Below are 16,245 nucleotides of genomic sequence, written 5' to 3'. Positions count from 1 at the left end.
GTGATGAGGATACATTCAGAAAAGTCTACAGAAGACTTGACAAAGGTGGTAAGTGGTCTGTAACTGGATGTTGGATATGAAGGTAGATTGAGGGAATGCAGTTTGCAAAGCCTTATGAATAGGAGGAAGAGAGGGGATATGATTGAGACATTTACGTTGGTAAAGGGAAGTTATTGGGTTAATGTGGAAGAAAATTTTAATACAGTGGGAAAGAGGGTAGAACAAAGGGGGACATCCCTGTAAACTATAAAGGAGGGCGTGAGCAGAAGCATAAGGAGCAGGTTCTTTGCATGGAAAATGGTTGGTGAATGTGGATACATTGAATAAGTTTAAAGCAGTTTGATTGGCTTTTGTACCTCTCACAATGAGTTTTTGACTTCATGAAGGTTTGCTGTTGTTAGATTGTGATATAGTGGAAAATTATGTATTCCTATCTTATCACAGTCTAACATGCTTTTCCAAACAAAAGAATGAGATAAATACAATAAATTGCCTCTAAGAGTAGGATAAGGATTATGTACATATAAATCAAGTAAGTTCTTTAATGAAAGGGTATTTTGTGCCATTCGCGAACGTGGTTAATTTAGTATTGAAAATGTAAAACATTACCAGAGCTTTAGAAATTAACCTGTGTAAAAGAAGTATAAAATGTAAGCACAAATTCAACAGTTGGGGGGGAGTAAGTCCAAAGGTTACGGAGTTGTAACGTGAGAAAGCGGCTCGCCAAGTAAACAACGTGACGTCAGCGTACGTGCGATTAGCGGCGGAGACGATGGACGCTGTGACGTAGTAGTTCGCTGGACTTCGAAAGGGGTGAGAAACGCCGAGAAAAAGGAGGATAATATAAGCGTCATGCGACCCTGTAGCAAGGCTTTTTGTCCCTGGATCTCCTGTGTGTGTACGTCTTTCGTGGCGGTGTGAGGTGCGAGTGCCTCGATGTCGGATGGTGCCCCGGTATCAGAGAAATCCCGATAGGCAGCTACGGTCTTGGTGGCCGTATTCGCCGCGAGACGAAACAAGTCTGGCAGTCCACAGAAGGCCTGTTTCTGTGAACCTACGAAGCACTAAAGAATCGAAAAGGGAAGATAAGTAAACTTTGTTTGTGTTATACTGAATAGGAATGAAAGATTTGTGTCACGTTAATATGTTATGAAAAAAGAACATTAATGATCTAGGATAGGATTGTATGGCTAGGACTTTAGAAGAATATTGATTTTGCCTTACTATCTGTCGTTGTGTTAAAGTTCACCATTATATTGAATGAAATCAAGGATATGTTTAGAGTAAGGAATTGGCATAATATTAAGAGATTGTGAAAGATATGAATGTTATCTTGTGTAGTCTGACAGAGCTACGGAGTCTTAGATTGATTGTGATAATAGTACATGATTAATGCATTAGCGAAGGTTAATATAATTCTTACTTTAGGAAGCTACTGTATAACATTTTATAAGTGTAATAGTAGTGTTTGAATTTTATATACCTTGTCTGAAACTCCCTTAAGATGGGATTTGATTTGATTTAGTGTTATTATGTGTATCAACTTTTGAGTATAATAAACCTTGCTTTTGATTCTAACAAAGAGTTTCTGTAATTTCTGGAATCCGATGCACCGCTTATAAAATATTAATGCGAACCTATGCGGGATATTAAAAGGGATATTTGAAAAGGGTATATTCTGGCCACGTCTGCAGAGTTGATAGGTATCATTAAGTACTGTCCAGAGATTACCTCTTGGTTGTTAATGTTTAATAATCTAATAGCGCTAAGTGGCGCAGCGAAACAAATAAATTTCTTGGCATTTTACGAGAGGTAAATCTTAGACACTCTGATACAGCCTCTATCTCGAGGAAATTCCATTGTCACTCAGAGTTACCACGTGCTACCCGATAGTGTATTACAGAGATAAAGCAACAAAGATTTAAAATAAGTGTGAATAAGAAGAAGCGACACAACATAAATGGCGCAGCGGTAGGATAGTTATAATAAGGAAGAAAAGGTTACAACATAAATAGCGCAGCCGATAAGGTTAATATAGGAGGAGGTTTAGGTAGAAAAGACTGAATAAAAAAAATACAACCGTTGTACAATAAAAGACAAAGAAATGTTACAACACTGTTAATAATAACACTTGAGAAGAGAATAAGGACAATTATTGAGGAGAAACTTGGAGAAAAAGTTGTGTACAAGTGATTGTTAGAACCAGGATTTTACATTATTATCTTCGTCTTAACCTCTATGGAGTCAAAAGACTCATTGTGGGACATCAATACTAGCCAATACAAAGTTTATCACACAATTCTTTAAACTTATCCATCATTTGCACTGTCACCACCTTTTCCGGCAATGCATTCTATGCTCCTACTGCTATCCGTACAAAAAACTTACTTCTTACCCTTTTACTCATTACTTATTTTTATAACTTGAAGGTATGACCTCTAGTCCTTGTTTCTTTCTGCTAAATGAAAAATCTCATCATCATCATCAAATTCCTGATATGTACCCTCAGGGGATGTACTGGAAAAATTTCCCTAGTATTAATCCAATAATAATTCAATAGCTTAAATGTCTCAGTCATATCTATCCACCAAACTCTGTAGTCTGCATGCTCTCAATCCATCCTCATAATCAAGATTCCTGATATCATTTTTGTTATCTGTCTCTGCACCCTCTCGAAGGTCACCTCATTCCCTTCAAATCCCAGTTGCCATATCTGAGCATAGAAATCTAGATGTGGTCTAATCATAGCTTCACACAATGAGACACTACTCTTATCTCTTGCTTTCTCCACTTCTTCCAGAATAACTACACCAAGAGTATGAACACCCAATCTGTGGATCCCAAATTTTAAAACCTTGTTTTGTTGTATTAAACTGACTTTGCCATTCATTTGACCTTTCCAGCTTATTCAAATCCTACTGAAGAGCAAAACATCAAGCGCTATCACTAATAACCTTCCCAAGTTTCACATTATTTGCAAATAGCTGAATATCACCCTACAGTCCTGTGACAATATCACAACAGAAATCTAGACATGGTCTGATCAAAGCTTCATGCAATGAGACACTATCCTTATCCATTGCTTTCTCCACTTCTTCCAGCATAACTCCACCAAGAGTATGAAGCATTATCCAATCTGTGGATCCCAAATTTTAAAACCTTACATTTTGTTGTAAACTGACACACCCAATCATTTGTCCACATTTCCAGCTTATTCAAATCTTATTGAAAAGCCAAAACATCAGCACTATTACTAATCTCTCCTCTCAAGCTTCATATTATCTGCAAATATCTCCCTGTATTCCTGTGACAATATCACTAACATAAAGATTGATCAGTTATAGTTTCAGGACTGACCCCTGTGGAACTCCACTTGTAACCTTCTTACTCCCTGATACTGCTCCCCCATATACAATTCTCTGTTATCTATCTGAGAGTCAATCATCAATCCAATCTACTAACCTGATATCCAAACCAATATGATGCAATTTAAAAATCAACTTGTCATGTGGCACCCTGTCAAATGTCTTTGAAAAATCCAAAAAAAGGACAGTATGCCTTACCCTCATCCACTGCTCTTGTCACTCTATTGTAAAAGGTAATCAGATGAGTAAAATAAGAGCACCATTTAACAATCTATGCTGACCTGCATAAAAATATTACTCTCATCATGCCCAAGTCCGTATACAAGTTTGTTGTGTCAGAAAAAATGCTGATTCACTTTTGATGAATCATCCTGTTTCCGACCCAACATAAAGTAACGATTAAAACCATGGATATGGACATACTTATGCCTCCAGAAGAAAAGGTAAAAGATAGTGTACATTTTGCTAACTCAGAACTATGTCTAACCACTTTAGTTGTAGATATTAAGTGATTTTGAGTAGTCCATAATTAAAACTGATAAAGTCTGTGAAATAATTAACAAGGGAAAATTATGTATCAATGCTGAAATGTTACTATTAGATGTATGTAAGATAATATAAGTATTAGAGCCATGTTAAAAACAGTTTGGAATTGCAGTGACCAATCGGCCGCCGCTATGAGCATCACGTAGTCACCAAGAGAGGGCATTCACATTTACTATATAAGTTTCAGCGCGTGATTCATTCGCTCTCTTGTTTTCTGTTCCTGGTTCCTGATCCATGTCCTGGATAGCTGCGAAGCTTGCCGCCGTACTCAGCAACAATCTCCCTGTTTGCTGTACGTGCCGTGTCGAGTATAGTCACACCAAAGGAATGCGGCCAGAATTCCAGCATAGAGCCATTGGTTAGTTAGTTAAACGTATAACTCAGTGAAAGGTGATCCTTTCGAAGAAAATAGAAGTATGTCGCAGACGCCATAAGAATACATGGTGAGAAAACGCAGAAGTGTAATCAAGGAAGTCTCAACAACTACGAGAAAAGACAAGAATGGTAAGGTGCAAGTTTTCGTACTCGTTTTGAATAATAACCAAAGAAGGTATAGGAACCAGAGAGTTAAGAAGCTCCATATAATCAACTTTCATTTAGTGTCTCAAGAACTGTTTTGGACATTTCTGTCTACGTGTAGTAAGCTAGTGCCCCCCCAAAGCTTAAGCTGAGCAGGGAAGGAACCAAGCCTTCGAATTGTTTGTTTTAGGAGAAACATTTAAGACATTGTATTAGAAATTAGCTTGAACATTAACTGAATTTTAGAGGAGGATAAGGCCTGAGCATAAACAAGAATATTGTCTTATGTTAAAATTGCAAGACGAAATATGTCTGATATGCTCTATACTAGGATTGTATACAATTATGTGCATGCACTATTTTATATGTGGGAACTGAGTAACTCTGTGAGAATTAACTGAGTCTGAACATAGTAATACAAAAGAAAGTGTGAGACTGTTAGAATAGATTTTGGAGTAGACATTTTGGATATGTTAACTTAAAGGGGGGGGGGGGAGGAGTTCAGATTCCTTAGTATTGGAATTTCTAATTAAAGTGTATATATGTAAGTGTTTAAATAAACGTATTTCTTTAACCCTAACCTCATGAATCTGTCGTATTCTGAGATTTGAATTACCACTTATTAAATTTTCGGCCATGCATAAGTAAAGGGGGGAATCCATTAACAAAAGGAAAAGAGGGGACCACGACTGCAAATCACTCGATCCCTATATTATTTTGAGTTGCTTAATTGTGTATAAGAATTCAGTTGCCGGCTGGTGCAGTCGATTTAAACAATTATAAATTTGTCGGCAACGGAATAACTGAAGCTATAAAGTGATAGAAAGATAGAGATAATATAACCATAACTTAATAGGAAATAACATAGACGTAACAAGTTCTTGCCAATTTCTCAAAATCTTAACAATGACAAAAGAAATATAAACAGGCCTATAGTTTAATATTCCTCCATTCTGCCACCACCTTTATGCAATGGCACTATCTCACCTTCCTTCCACTCACAAGGAAATCTGTCCCATTGTAAAACCCTTACTGAACAGCCAAGTCAATGGCACAGTCAGTTCCACAGCACATTCCTTTAAAACACATGGTGAAATTCCATCTAGTTCCCTCTGCCTTATTGACATTTAGAGTACTCAATATTCAAAACACCTCCTCTTCATTCACTTAACTTCACCACACATTATCCTTTTAGGAATAAAGCTTGCTGTACCAGGATGGAACACTATAATAAAGTAATCATGAAATGGCTCGATTATGTCATCTACATTGGTCAACCAAGTTTCATCTCCACCCAGCAAGGTAATCCATCCACTATCATTTTCCCCTCTGCCTACATAGCAAAAAATCTTCACGGATTGCAGCACTAGTCTCTCTCATATTCTAATTTTGCTCTGTTTATAGCACTAGGTCACTTTCCTTGTTCTCCGCCACTTTCTTTATATGTTTTTCATAATCTCCTTTTCAATGCAATTCTACTCTTGTCATCCATTTGATTCCAAATTGCTTTATCTTCTTCACTCGAGGTATAATCTGCCACTGCTGTCAACAATTTTTTCTTAAGTACCTCCATGTATTACTGATCCCTCTTCCTCCAAATTCTTTCATCTATTGTACTGCCGCAAGTTCATTTTTAAGTATATGATAGTTGCCTGTCTTATAATTCTACATAAAACAAATAAAACAAAGAATTGAGAAATCATGGAAATATAATGAGATTGATATTTAACTCTTATTGTCTGGTATACAAAGAAGTACTAAATGATAAAGCTGTTCAAAATACAATTATAGTTGTGCAAATATGAGATCATACAAAGATACACAACCCATATTTGAACTGTATATCATGAAGGATGTACAGGAAGATGGTTTGATGGGAAATTAGGTACAAGACAGGTGCACGTCTTCTACACATTTATTCATAATCTATATGGATCAGATCACATTATGAAGGAAAGTGGTAGTGAACCCGATATCTCAATATGAAACTCAATTATTTACTTTATTTCTTAGCAGCATTGCCCCCCCCAGTGCTGTGCAGCTATTGTAAGACTAATGCTTTGGTACTTTTTACATGGGAGTATATGCATATTCATTACCACTGTTTCTTTATCTGCTTTTAAGATGATGATACTTTTGCTCTACTGTAATGATGACTTCAATAAAAATAGAGGAATTAGTCTGTTAAATGCAGGGTACAAAATATATGCAGGAATATTAAAAGAGAAACTAAACAGTATTGTAGAACAGAATGGATTTCAAAATGGCACATCTTAGACTCAATTTTTTTCACTTGACTATTCTACCAATTATATATTTGTTTGCTTATACTTTATCTAAGTGTAAGCAAACAAAGTTTGTGCCTCAGGTATTTTCAGGACTGGGACAACTTGTGGCAAAGGTGGTATAACTTCAAATCACTTGCCTTAGTATCCATAATGCAAAGCACATTTCCTGGCAGACAAGTATAATGCTATGCATTAAGGGAAGGGGCACTACCCAGACTGGTTTCGACCTTTATTGAGGTCTCATCAGTGGGAGCCAGACTACCTTTGCCACGAGTTGCTCCAGTTCTGAAAATACTTCAGGCACAAACTTTGTTTGCTTACACTTAGATAAAGTATAAGCAAACAAATATATAATTGGTAGAATAGTCAAGTGAAAAAAATTGAGTCTAAGATGTGCCATTTTGAAATCCATTCTGTTCTACAATACTGTTTAGTTTCTCTTTTAATATTCCTGCATATATTTTGTACCCTGCATTTAACAGACTAATTCCTCTATTTTTATTGAAGTCATCATTACAGTAGAGCAAAAGTATCATCATCTTAAAAGCAGATAAAGAAACAGTGGTAATGAATATGCATATACTCCCATGTAAAAAGTACCAAAGCATTTGGTACGGGAGTATATGCAGATGTTTAAAAAATGAGATAGGATAATGTTGTAAGTTATAACGATCATTTGTAAGAGGTGAGAGACAGAAGGATCTGTCTTCCAGATGAGATCATTTTAGTAATCATCAGCTCTTAGTAATGTATACATTTCAATCATCTCCTCTCTTTTATGCCAATTATTAATAAACTTCTACAACCCACAAATCCCCAATCTATCTTTATGGGAGCATTCCACAGACCACTTATTTAGTCACTTGTCTCTGGATCATTTCCATCACCAAGAAATCAGGTGACCAAATCTGTTCACAGTAATCTAGATGTAGCTGAATCAAAGTCTTATAAAGAGGAAGGATAATTTCTTTCCACTGCTTGTTAGTGTATTTTTCAATAACCAAGTAATGCTGTGAGCAACCTTGCTGCCTCTACAACATGACCTCAGAACTTCAATGCCCTTTCCACCCACACCCCAAAGCTCTAATTCATTAATTTCAACATTGATGGAGTACAGTTCCATCAATGTGATACACTGTTTGTAATTTTTTCATCCCAAAATCATAGCCTTACATTTTTCTGCATTAAACTGACATCTCATCTTTTGCCCATACCATCTCCCTGTGTAAATCATTCTGCAAGCTCACTATATTGCCTTGATCAACTATTACACTACCCAATTTTGCATCATCAGCAAACAACTGAATATCTGAAGGGAATAATTCCCTTCAGATACATCACTTGGAAAGAAGTCAATGAACTCTCCCATGAACAAGGTGCATTGTGTCATTTAACAAGTCATGTGTACTCAGTATAAATTGGAGGAATATGATGCTCCCAAGTCAGTGCAACACCAGGAATTCCAGGCATTCCTGGTGTTGCACCACCTTACCCCAGTCCTGAAGATACTTTCAGGCTCAAACTTTGTTTGCTCACACTTGGATAAAGGATTAAACTAAATTTATTATATCCTAACCAAGTGAAAAATAAACTTTCAACATCTTTCTCTAAATCCAGAGTAATTTATTAAAAAGATGGCACACCATTTGGCAACTCCAGTAGGTAGAGATGACCTTGCTAACGCTTCTGGCTGGTATCTCCACTTGGGCCTGGCTCCCACTGAAGAGACCTCAATAAAGGTCGAAACTAGTCTGGGTTGTGGCCCTTCCCTTAATGCATAACATTAGACATATCTGCAAGGAGATGTGTTTTGCATTATGGGAGATACTGAGATAGGAGTGATAGTAGCTTGCTCCACCTTTGCAAGGAGTCGCCCTGGTGTTGCACCACCTTACCCCAGTCCTGAAGATACTTTCAGGTGCAAACTTTGTTTGCTCACACTTGGATAAAGGATTAAACTAAATTTATTATATCACTGTAGCGTGCTATGAAAGATAATATGCAAAATGCCATTTATCAGCCTATATGTTGAATGCAGAATTCCAGGCATTGACTGAACATGAATCTGCACAAAAACATTCAGAACTGAGGTCACAACATCAAAGCGGCACAGCAAGTCATTTTACACAGAACATTACACTGTTATGTATTTTTAAAAACTAAAAAATGATTAATGGTAGCTTAAATGTGCATTCTTAACCAATATATTTCATGATGAGAAAGAGACTCAAGTATCTCTGGCTGACATGAAAGTTCCACAGTCCTCTCTGCATCTAGTCTCATTCTTTTATGGGGTTCCTACCCATGAAAGGTTATTTGCAAACATTTCTTACATTTGTACCAGGGTGGATATTTTTTCTGTTTTTTTTATAAATTTTATATTTTTTTGATTTTTTACATAGTCCAGAAATCCTGCTGTAGAAAACCAACATAGAAATTTTTCAAGCCACTTAATGCCTCCAATACGCAGGATGGTGGTGGTGTTATATGAAGTGTTATTGTCTTTAGTGATGATGATGGAATTCTTCTCCCACCTAAAGACAATCACAAATATCCATGCCCACAAAGGGATTTGAACATGTGACCTGCTGGTTGGAGAGCATATACTTTAACCTTTGGTCAATAAGACTGGTAAAGCTAGTTAACACACCTAATTGAGTTTTTTTTTTTTTTTTAATGTGATTGTCACCACACAAGGGTGAGGCCAGTGGCATAGCTAGAGCTGTTGCCGCCCCTCTCAATACACACCAAAAATACCACAAAAAGCCAAAATGACGTATAGGGAAATAAATTAAAACACTATGTTCATTTTTGAAGTAAAACTTTAATTTCAACATTCTAAAATGTTAATTTTTTTGCTTTTTCTGTTAGCAAAATCGTCGATGACATTGATGAAGTCTATTTCATAGTAATGTAGATCATTCTTAATCAAATTTTATTTATAAAAATTCCTCTCACAACTAGCAACACTTACAGCAATTGTAAGGAAAATTCGCAGTAGTATTACAATATTTGGAACTGAGTGTTCTCGAGACTTTATTTTGGAATTAACTGTAAAAGTTCAAAAAGGTTCAAAGTACCACCCGGGGTGGACTGCCCACCCCCCAGCTATGCCACTGGGTGAGGGGCACAATAAAAATCCTTAAAGCTTCTAATAGTCCCTTGTGCTAGATCCTACAGAAAGTCTTGGAGATATCGAGAGCAACAACCTCACACTAACAAAATTTTCACAAGGTATTTACAAGGGTTAGGGTCTAGAGATGGGTGATATAGGAGATCTCCTGTAAATGTAAATATCAATAAATGTAAAATAAAAATAAAATAAAATCTGTGGAAGTGCCATATGTACTAGGCTGCTTGAAGAAAGCTGTTCTCAGTTTGTCTTTAGCTGCCAATTACAGGAACTTTTTCTAACCCTTTCTTTGACTGGTTCCTGAGTTACCTAAATTCCGGTGATACGAGCAAGTGTTTTTTTTTTGTCCTGACATGGGTTTTTTGTCCCATGAACAAGAAAATCAACTGTAGGACCCATACTGTCAGACAAACATATATACAGTGTTAGGGTTAAAGATTACATGATGGCACTTATTTGCTTGTCTTCAAGATAATGATAGTCTTGGGCATGCTCTCTATGAGTGGCTACCAGTGGATACTAAACAGACCCTTCAGTCTACAAAATTAGATAGGGCTAGAAAAACGACCTCTCCTACTCTCTATAGGGAGTAGGAGAGGTCGCAGGTATTAGCAAATATTGTCTATAAATGTATAATATTATTATTATATTAAGCGAGACCTCCAGGGAGTCAGAAACTCATCAAGGGAGACAACACTATTCGCACCAGCTGTCATACTTGTTCTTGAATTCATTCACACTACTTACACACACAACATTCAACAGCAATCCATTCCAACCACGTACCACTCCATGAGTGCTACTGATATGCAGTTCATGCAGAATGATTTCAATAGGCTGGAATTGTGGGAGGCATCTGGCTCTTACTGAAGAGACCTCAGTAAAGGTCGTCGAAACTAGTCTGGGTTGTGGCCCTTCCCTTAATGCATAACATTAGACATATCCACAAGGAGATGTGTGTTGCATTATGGGAGATACTGAGATAGGAGTGTTGGTAGCTTGCTCCACCTTTGCAAGGAGTGCCCTGGTGTTGTACCACCTTGCCCCAGTCCTGAAGATACTTTCAGGTGCAAACTTTGTTTGCTCACACTTGGATAAAGGATTAAACTAAATTTATTATACTCTAACCAAGTGAAAAATAAACTTTCAACATCTTTCTCTAAATCCAGAGTAATTTATTAAAAAAGGGTGGCACACCATTTGGCAACTCCTATAGGTAGAGATGACCTGCTAATGCTTCTGCCTGGTATCTCCACTCAGGCCTGGCTCCCACTGAAGAGACCTCAATAAAGGTCGAAACTAGTCTGGGTTGTGGCCCTTCCCTTAATGCATAACATTAGACATATCCGCAAGGAGATGTGTGTTGCATTACGGGAGATACTGAGATAGGAGTGTTGGTAGCTTGCTCCACCTTTGCAAGGAGTGCCCTGGTGTTGTACTACCTTGCCCCAGTCCTGAAGATACTTTCAGGCGCAAACTTTGTTTGCTCACACTTGGATAAAGGATTAAATTAAATTTATTATACTCTAACCAAGTGAAAAATAAACTTTCAAAGGAATAGCCACTTCAACCTTGCTGATATCTCATCAGATCCTACTGCTGAATTCTTATACAGTTTGTGCAACAGCACTAATACTTCCTCCTCATACACATGAATTTCTTCATACAGTGAAGAGGTAGCAGTGAGTTCGATGTTGTATATACAAGGTTGATAGCTTTGAGCAAAATGGCTACTCATTAGTTGAACAATCTTTTCTGCATACCGTCTGCATTCAATAAAGTTATTCTTTGAAATTCATACTTTTTTTTTACTTGAAGAATAATTATGGAATTCTTTTGGGTTGTCTTTAACTTACAGGGCAAGTTTCTTTTCATACATAGACTTAGCTTTCTGTACAACAGTTGTGACTCTTCTGGTATGGTGCTTATTTTAAATAAAATAATATTTTAAACAAAATAACTTACCTATGTCTAAAGAATGCAAATGAGCAAGTCCTGAGGATGCCTGATGTAAAAGTGTAATAGCATCCAAATTTCTTTTATCAAAGTTAGGGCTTTCCACATAATTTGATAATGTAGCAGAACAGAGCTCAATAGCAATGTAACGAAACTGGTAATCTTGCTCCTACAAAGATAAAAAAAACCAAAACACATAAAAAAAAAAAGAAACAGAGATTGCGATGTTAAAAATTTATGTATACGACTTTCAATTCATGTATTTATAATATGGCACAGGTCTTAAAAGTGAATGGAGTTAATGAACTAAAATCATTTTATATGTTAGAAAACTTTTCTGTCTACTCTTACTTAATTAACTGGAAAAAGAGGAAGGATAGACCGTCAATGAGTTGAATCCTCCAGAAAAGCATACAACAGGACTAAATGGTGAGGCCTGGTGTGGAACATCACTGAGCATTGGAGTGATCATATGGCATTGTGGAAGCCCAATGAACAGATGGAGATGGAATTCCTGATAAATATGTAAGAATAATCAAAGAAATATATAAAAGAAGTAAAAGTTTTGTTATTGCACAGCAAACAACATCTTTATGGTTTGAGATAAGGTCCGGTTTCAGGCAGGGATGTTTAATGGCTGTTCACTATTAAACATAGTCATTGACTGGATTATGAGAAAAGTTACAGGTGTAAGAAAAGGAACTAAATAGAATCCCATGTCACATATCATAATTATTATTACAAAAAAAAATTACCAGTTTATATGGATAAGAGACAGCAAAATATTCCTTAAAAAGACACAAGATGCAAAGCCAATCCACATTAAATCTGTAGAGAACCTCAACAGGCTGCCTTATTAAAAAGGAACACTGATGAGTTGTAAAGAAGGGAACAACATACCAACCTACATGAATACAGATCACCAAGCAGATGTAATCACCCTGGAACATGACAGCTGCCACATACTAAACTCGATAAAAGAATAGAAACAAGTGACTTCCCCCAAAAAAGAACTATCTATTCTTCATGTCAACATCAGGAGCATTCAAATATACTGGCTGATCCTGCAAGCTTATCTGAAGGAAGATATAGACAGCATAGATATATTAATACTAACAGAAGTATCCACAACAAACGAAGAGGCGGCCATCTACCAAATGCAAAACTTTCAACAACACAAACACTGCAGACAAACTAAACGAGGCAGTAGTATAATAATATTTAGCAAACATGAATTAGAAGTAATAGAAATAAACTATAAATTAGAATTTGCAGAACATATATGCATCAAAGTTAAAAATATCAAACGAGAGAACTCCTTGATATTAAATGGAATATACAGACCACCCAATTTAACACGTTTGATGCCAACTATGAGTATACTCGTAGTTGGTATATGAGCATCACAAGCCAACTACGAATATACTCGTATTACGCTTACCGCCAGCAAGGAGATTACCCATACTGACCTTGAAGAAGTGAAAATGCTTGGCATGCAGAGCTAGCAGCGAAAGTGTGTATACTCGTAAATGGTATATGAGCCTCACAAGCCAACTACGAATATATTCGTATGTTGATTACCGCCGGCAACGAGATTACCCGTACTGACCTTGAAGAAGTGAAACTGCTTAGCATACGGTAACAAACTATGCCTAAGTAGCGTGGCAGTGAACGTGTTAAGCACCACAAAATTTCTAGATGAATTAAATAGATGGCTTTTTGCCGTGGAAGAAGGTGCCTCAGAATACCTGATAATAATAGGTGACATGAATATAAACATTAGGAACATAAATAACGACATAGAAAGTTACCTAGATCGCCTAACAGCATATAACATGACCTCTTCCATACAGTCGTATACACGAGAAGAGATTGTCGAAAATACAATCACCTCATCCTGTATTCACCACATAAATATATGGGACCCTCCAAACAGCTACTGGCAGACCATTATGTCACTGCATTACAGTTACATACTGAACTAGAACCCTTAAAACTCATTGAGACTACAAAACAGTATAATAGCATCATAAATGAAACCAGTGCTTTTTTTCTGGAAAAAAAGGTGCGGTACTCAACATGAAGATGTTATTACAGCAACTTCCACACTTTTAACATATCCTCCGATGCATCCTCATCGTCTCTAGATCGCTTCTTGCTTTTGGTATCAACTGCAGGATGATGACCTCAGAGCAGCCATGAGTCCCCATATTTGCTAGAGTTGAATTGAGTGAGAGGAGGTCCTACTATCCTGATGAACATCAGTGCACAAGTTGTCCGTACAAGCAGAGATGACCTAGATGAAGTTACTATAAGATTCATCTGTGAGAAACCCCTTTCACATTCACTGGAAGATATTGTAATTGTGCCCAAAGTATGCTTTAGAGGAAGTAGTATGTCCGGGACTTTGTTTTCTTGAAGATATTTACGGAAACCACGAACTGTTTCTCTTTCATTTAAGCGAAATTTGCATGCTAACTTTTTAATTTTGGCTTGGCCAAATGTCAGAGGATTCCCAGGATTTTCTGGCTAATACTTGTAATCTAAAATCTTAGCACATTCAGGCAAATCAACATCATCTCCTTTAAGCAAATGATTTCCAACAGCTTCTTTCAGACTTTTATAGAAAGCAGATGAACTTATTGTAGGACTGTGTCTTACATTTTTGTGGAGCTCAATCCCTTTGAACTTCATGTTCTTCTGACTTTGAAGAAAAATACTGTAGTACGGACCAGGATTTTCAATACTTTCTTTAAAAAGTTGAACTGTATTCTTTATCTTCCTGTCTGCGTTGTACAAGTCAATATTTCTCTCTTGTAAATCTAGATTTAGTTCACTAAGTTCTTGGAGAGCATTACACATAAGGCCCAAATCAAGAACAAATTTGCATGGTGTTATTTTTCTTAAAAGGCCTTCATAAAGAAAGCGATTTGTTTTGCTTCTTCTCTTGTTGTGCTGTCTTCTTTTGCCTCCAGAAATGATGGACAAGTGCTTCAAAGTCTTGCCACACTGCAGAAACAGTGCGATAGCTAGATGCAACCCAGCGAGTGCTTAAAATTCTGCCAATTTTAAGAAGTTGATGTTCTAGAGATACTGCACATTCCTGTAGTTCCCTAGCATTCTTAGGTGAAGCTTGATAAGTCTTATAAAGTTTGTGCATGAAACTCTTAAGGCGATTCATTCTTGCCACATTATTCACTGTGTCACTAACAGACAATTCAAGGCGATGGCTAGCACAATGCCAGAAAATAACACTAGGAAACTTCTCTTGCATTCGCCTCCTTACACCATTATGCACACCAAACAACATACCTGCGCCATCACAAGTTACAGACAATAAATACTCCTTTAAGCAATCTTCAGATAATCCTAAACACTCAAGATGACTAATTCAAGAGTTTAGAATCCCTCTAGCAGTTACATCTGATAATTTGATCAAATCTAGGAAAAGACTCACAAGAGCCAAAAGTTCAGGAAGAACTACACGAACAATAATAATGAAGGTTGTTGTGTTATTCACGGCTGTCGATTCATCAATAAGTAACGATATTTTGTTCTTGGAGTCCATTATTATTATTACGGGCAACTCCAGGAGTCCTTAGACTATCGAGGGAGGCCCCAAATAATTTTCATCACAACTATTTGACATTCACACAGTATCTATCATACCTTGCCTTAAACTCATTCACTGTCACAGCACCCACTACAGACTCCGGCAGCTTATTCCACTCATTCAGCACTCTAAAAGTAAAGAACCCAGCTCTAACACCCTTACTAACCACACTTATTGTCTATTAATGTTTTTCTCATTTCATTTGCAATGTGGCTCACAATGTTAATGCAAGCATTTGCAGAATATATCCCATGTCTAGGTCATTAAGTTCCTGTAAATTTATTTTGTCTTCAAAGTTGTTAAATGATTGATTTCTCCTCACAACTTTGTAAGCGGTTTGAAACTTTTCCTGTTCTTTATTATGAGACAAAATATTTAGGAAAAGTTTCTCTAATGTTTCGTTTTTTTCCTTCAGATTTATTTTTTGGCACACTTTGTGTGCTGCACTCTCTTTATGATCTTAAATCTCTTTTCTTAATGAAAATCTCGCAAACTGTTGTTTGCGAGATTTTCCAAAATGACTGATTTTACCATTTGCTCACTCCGTTGAAATTTTCGTTCTCATGTGTTTATCAACGGCAAGACTTCCGACATCACGACACACTTTACAGCCCAACATTTTATTCTGGACAAACAGCCACTCGTTTCTCTTGCAGAAGTCATTTTTCTTGCTCTTCACCAAGTGCATTTTCGGTGCTAGTTTTCTGTTTTACAGGATCACAAGTAGATTCAACAATTTCTGCTTCTTCAGCCTTCCTTTTTTTTACTCAGTGGCTAAAGTAACTACTTATTTTACTCGTTTTGAACAATGATTACACTGATTTA

The 16,245-nt window shown here is 36.8% G+C and overlaps 1 protein-coding gene across 3 annotated transcripts in view; it reads right to left on the bottom strand.

Annotated features, from left to right (window-relative positions):
• Positions 1-16,245, bottom strand: part of LOC150105228 (serine/threonine-protein kinase/endoribonuclease IRE1-like) — a 543,187-nt gene that overhangs the window by 156,035 nt on the left and 370,907 nt on the right. For all 3 annotated transcript variants that reach the window (XM_090396205.1, XM_090396206.1, XM_090396207.1), the window contains one exon: positions 11,817-11,976. In XM_090396205.1, the coding sequence (XP_090252331.1) occupies positions 11,817-11,976 (160 nt within the window). The remainder of the gene's footprint in view (positions 1-11,816; positions 11,977-16,245) is intronic.

The sequence above is a fragment of the Typopeltis vanoorti genome, chromosome 7 (genome assembly GCF_054136105.1).
Source record: "Typopeltis vanoorti isolate ZY-2024b chromosome 7, IOZ_Tvanoo_1.0, whole genome shotgun sequence".
Lineage (NCBI taxonomy): Eukaryota > Metazoa > Arthropoda > Arachnida > Uropygi > Thelyphonidae > Typopeltis > Typopeltis vanoorti.
Note: the sequence above shows the minus strand (reverse complement) of the source record. Positions and strands in the feature narration are given on the sequence as shown.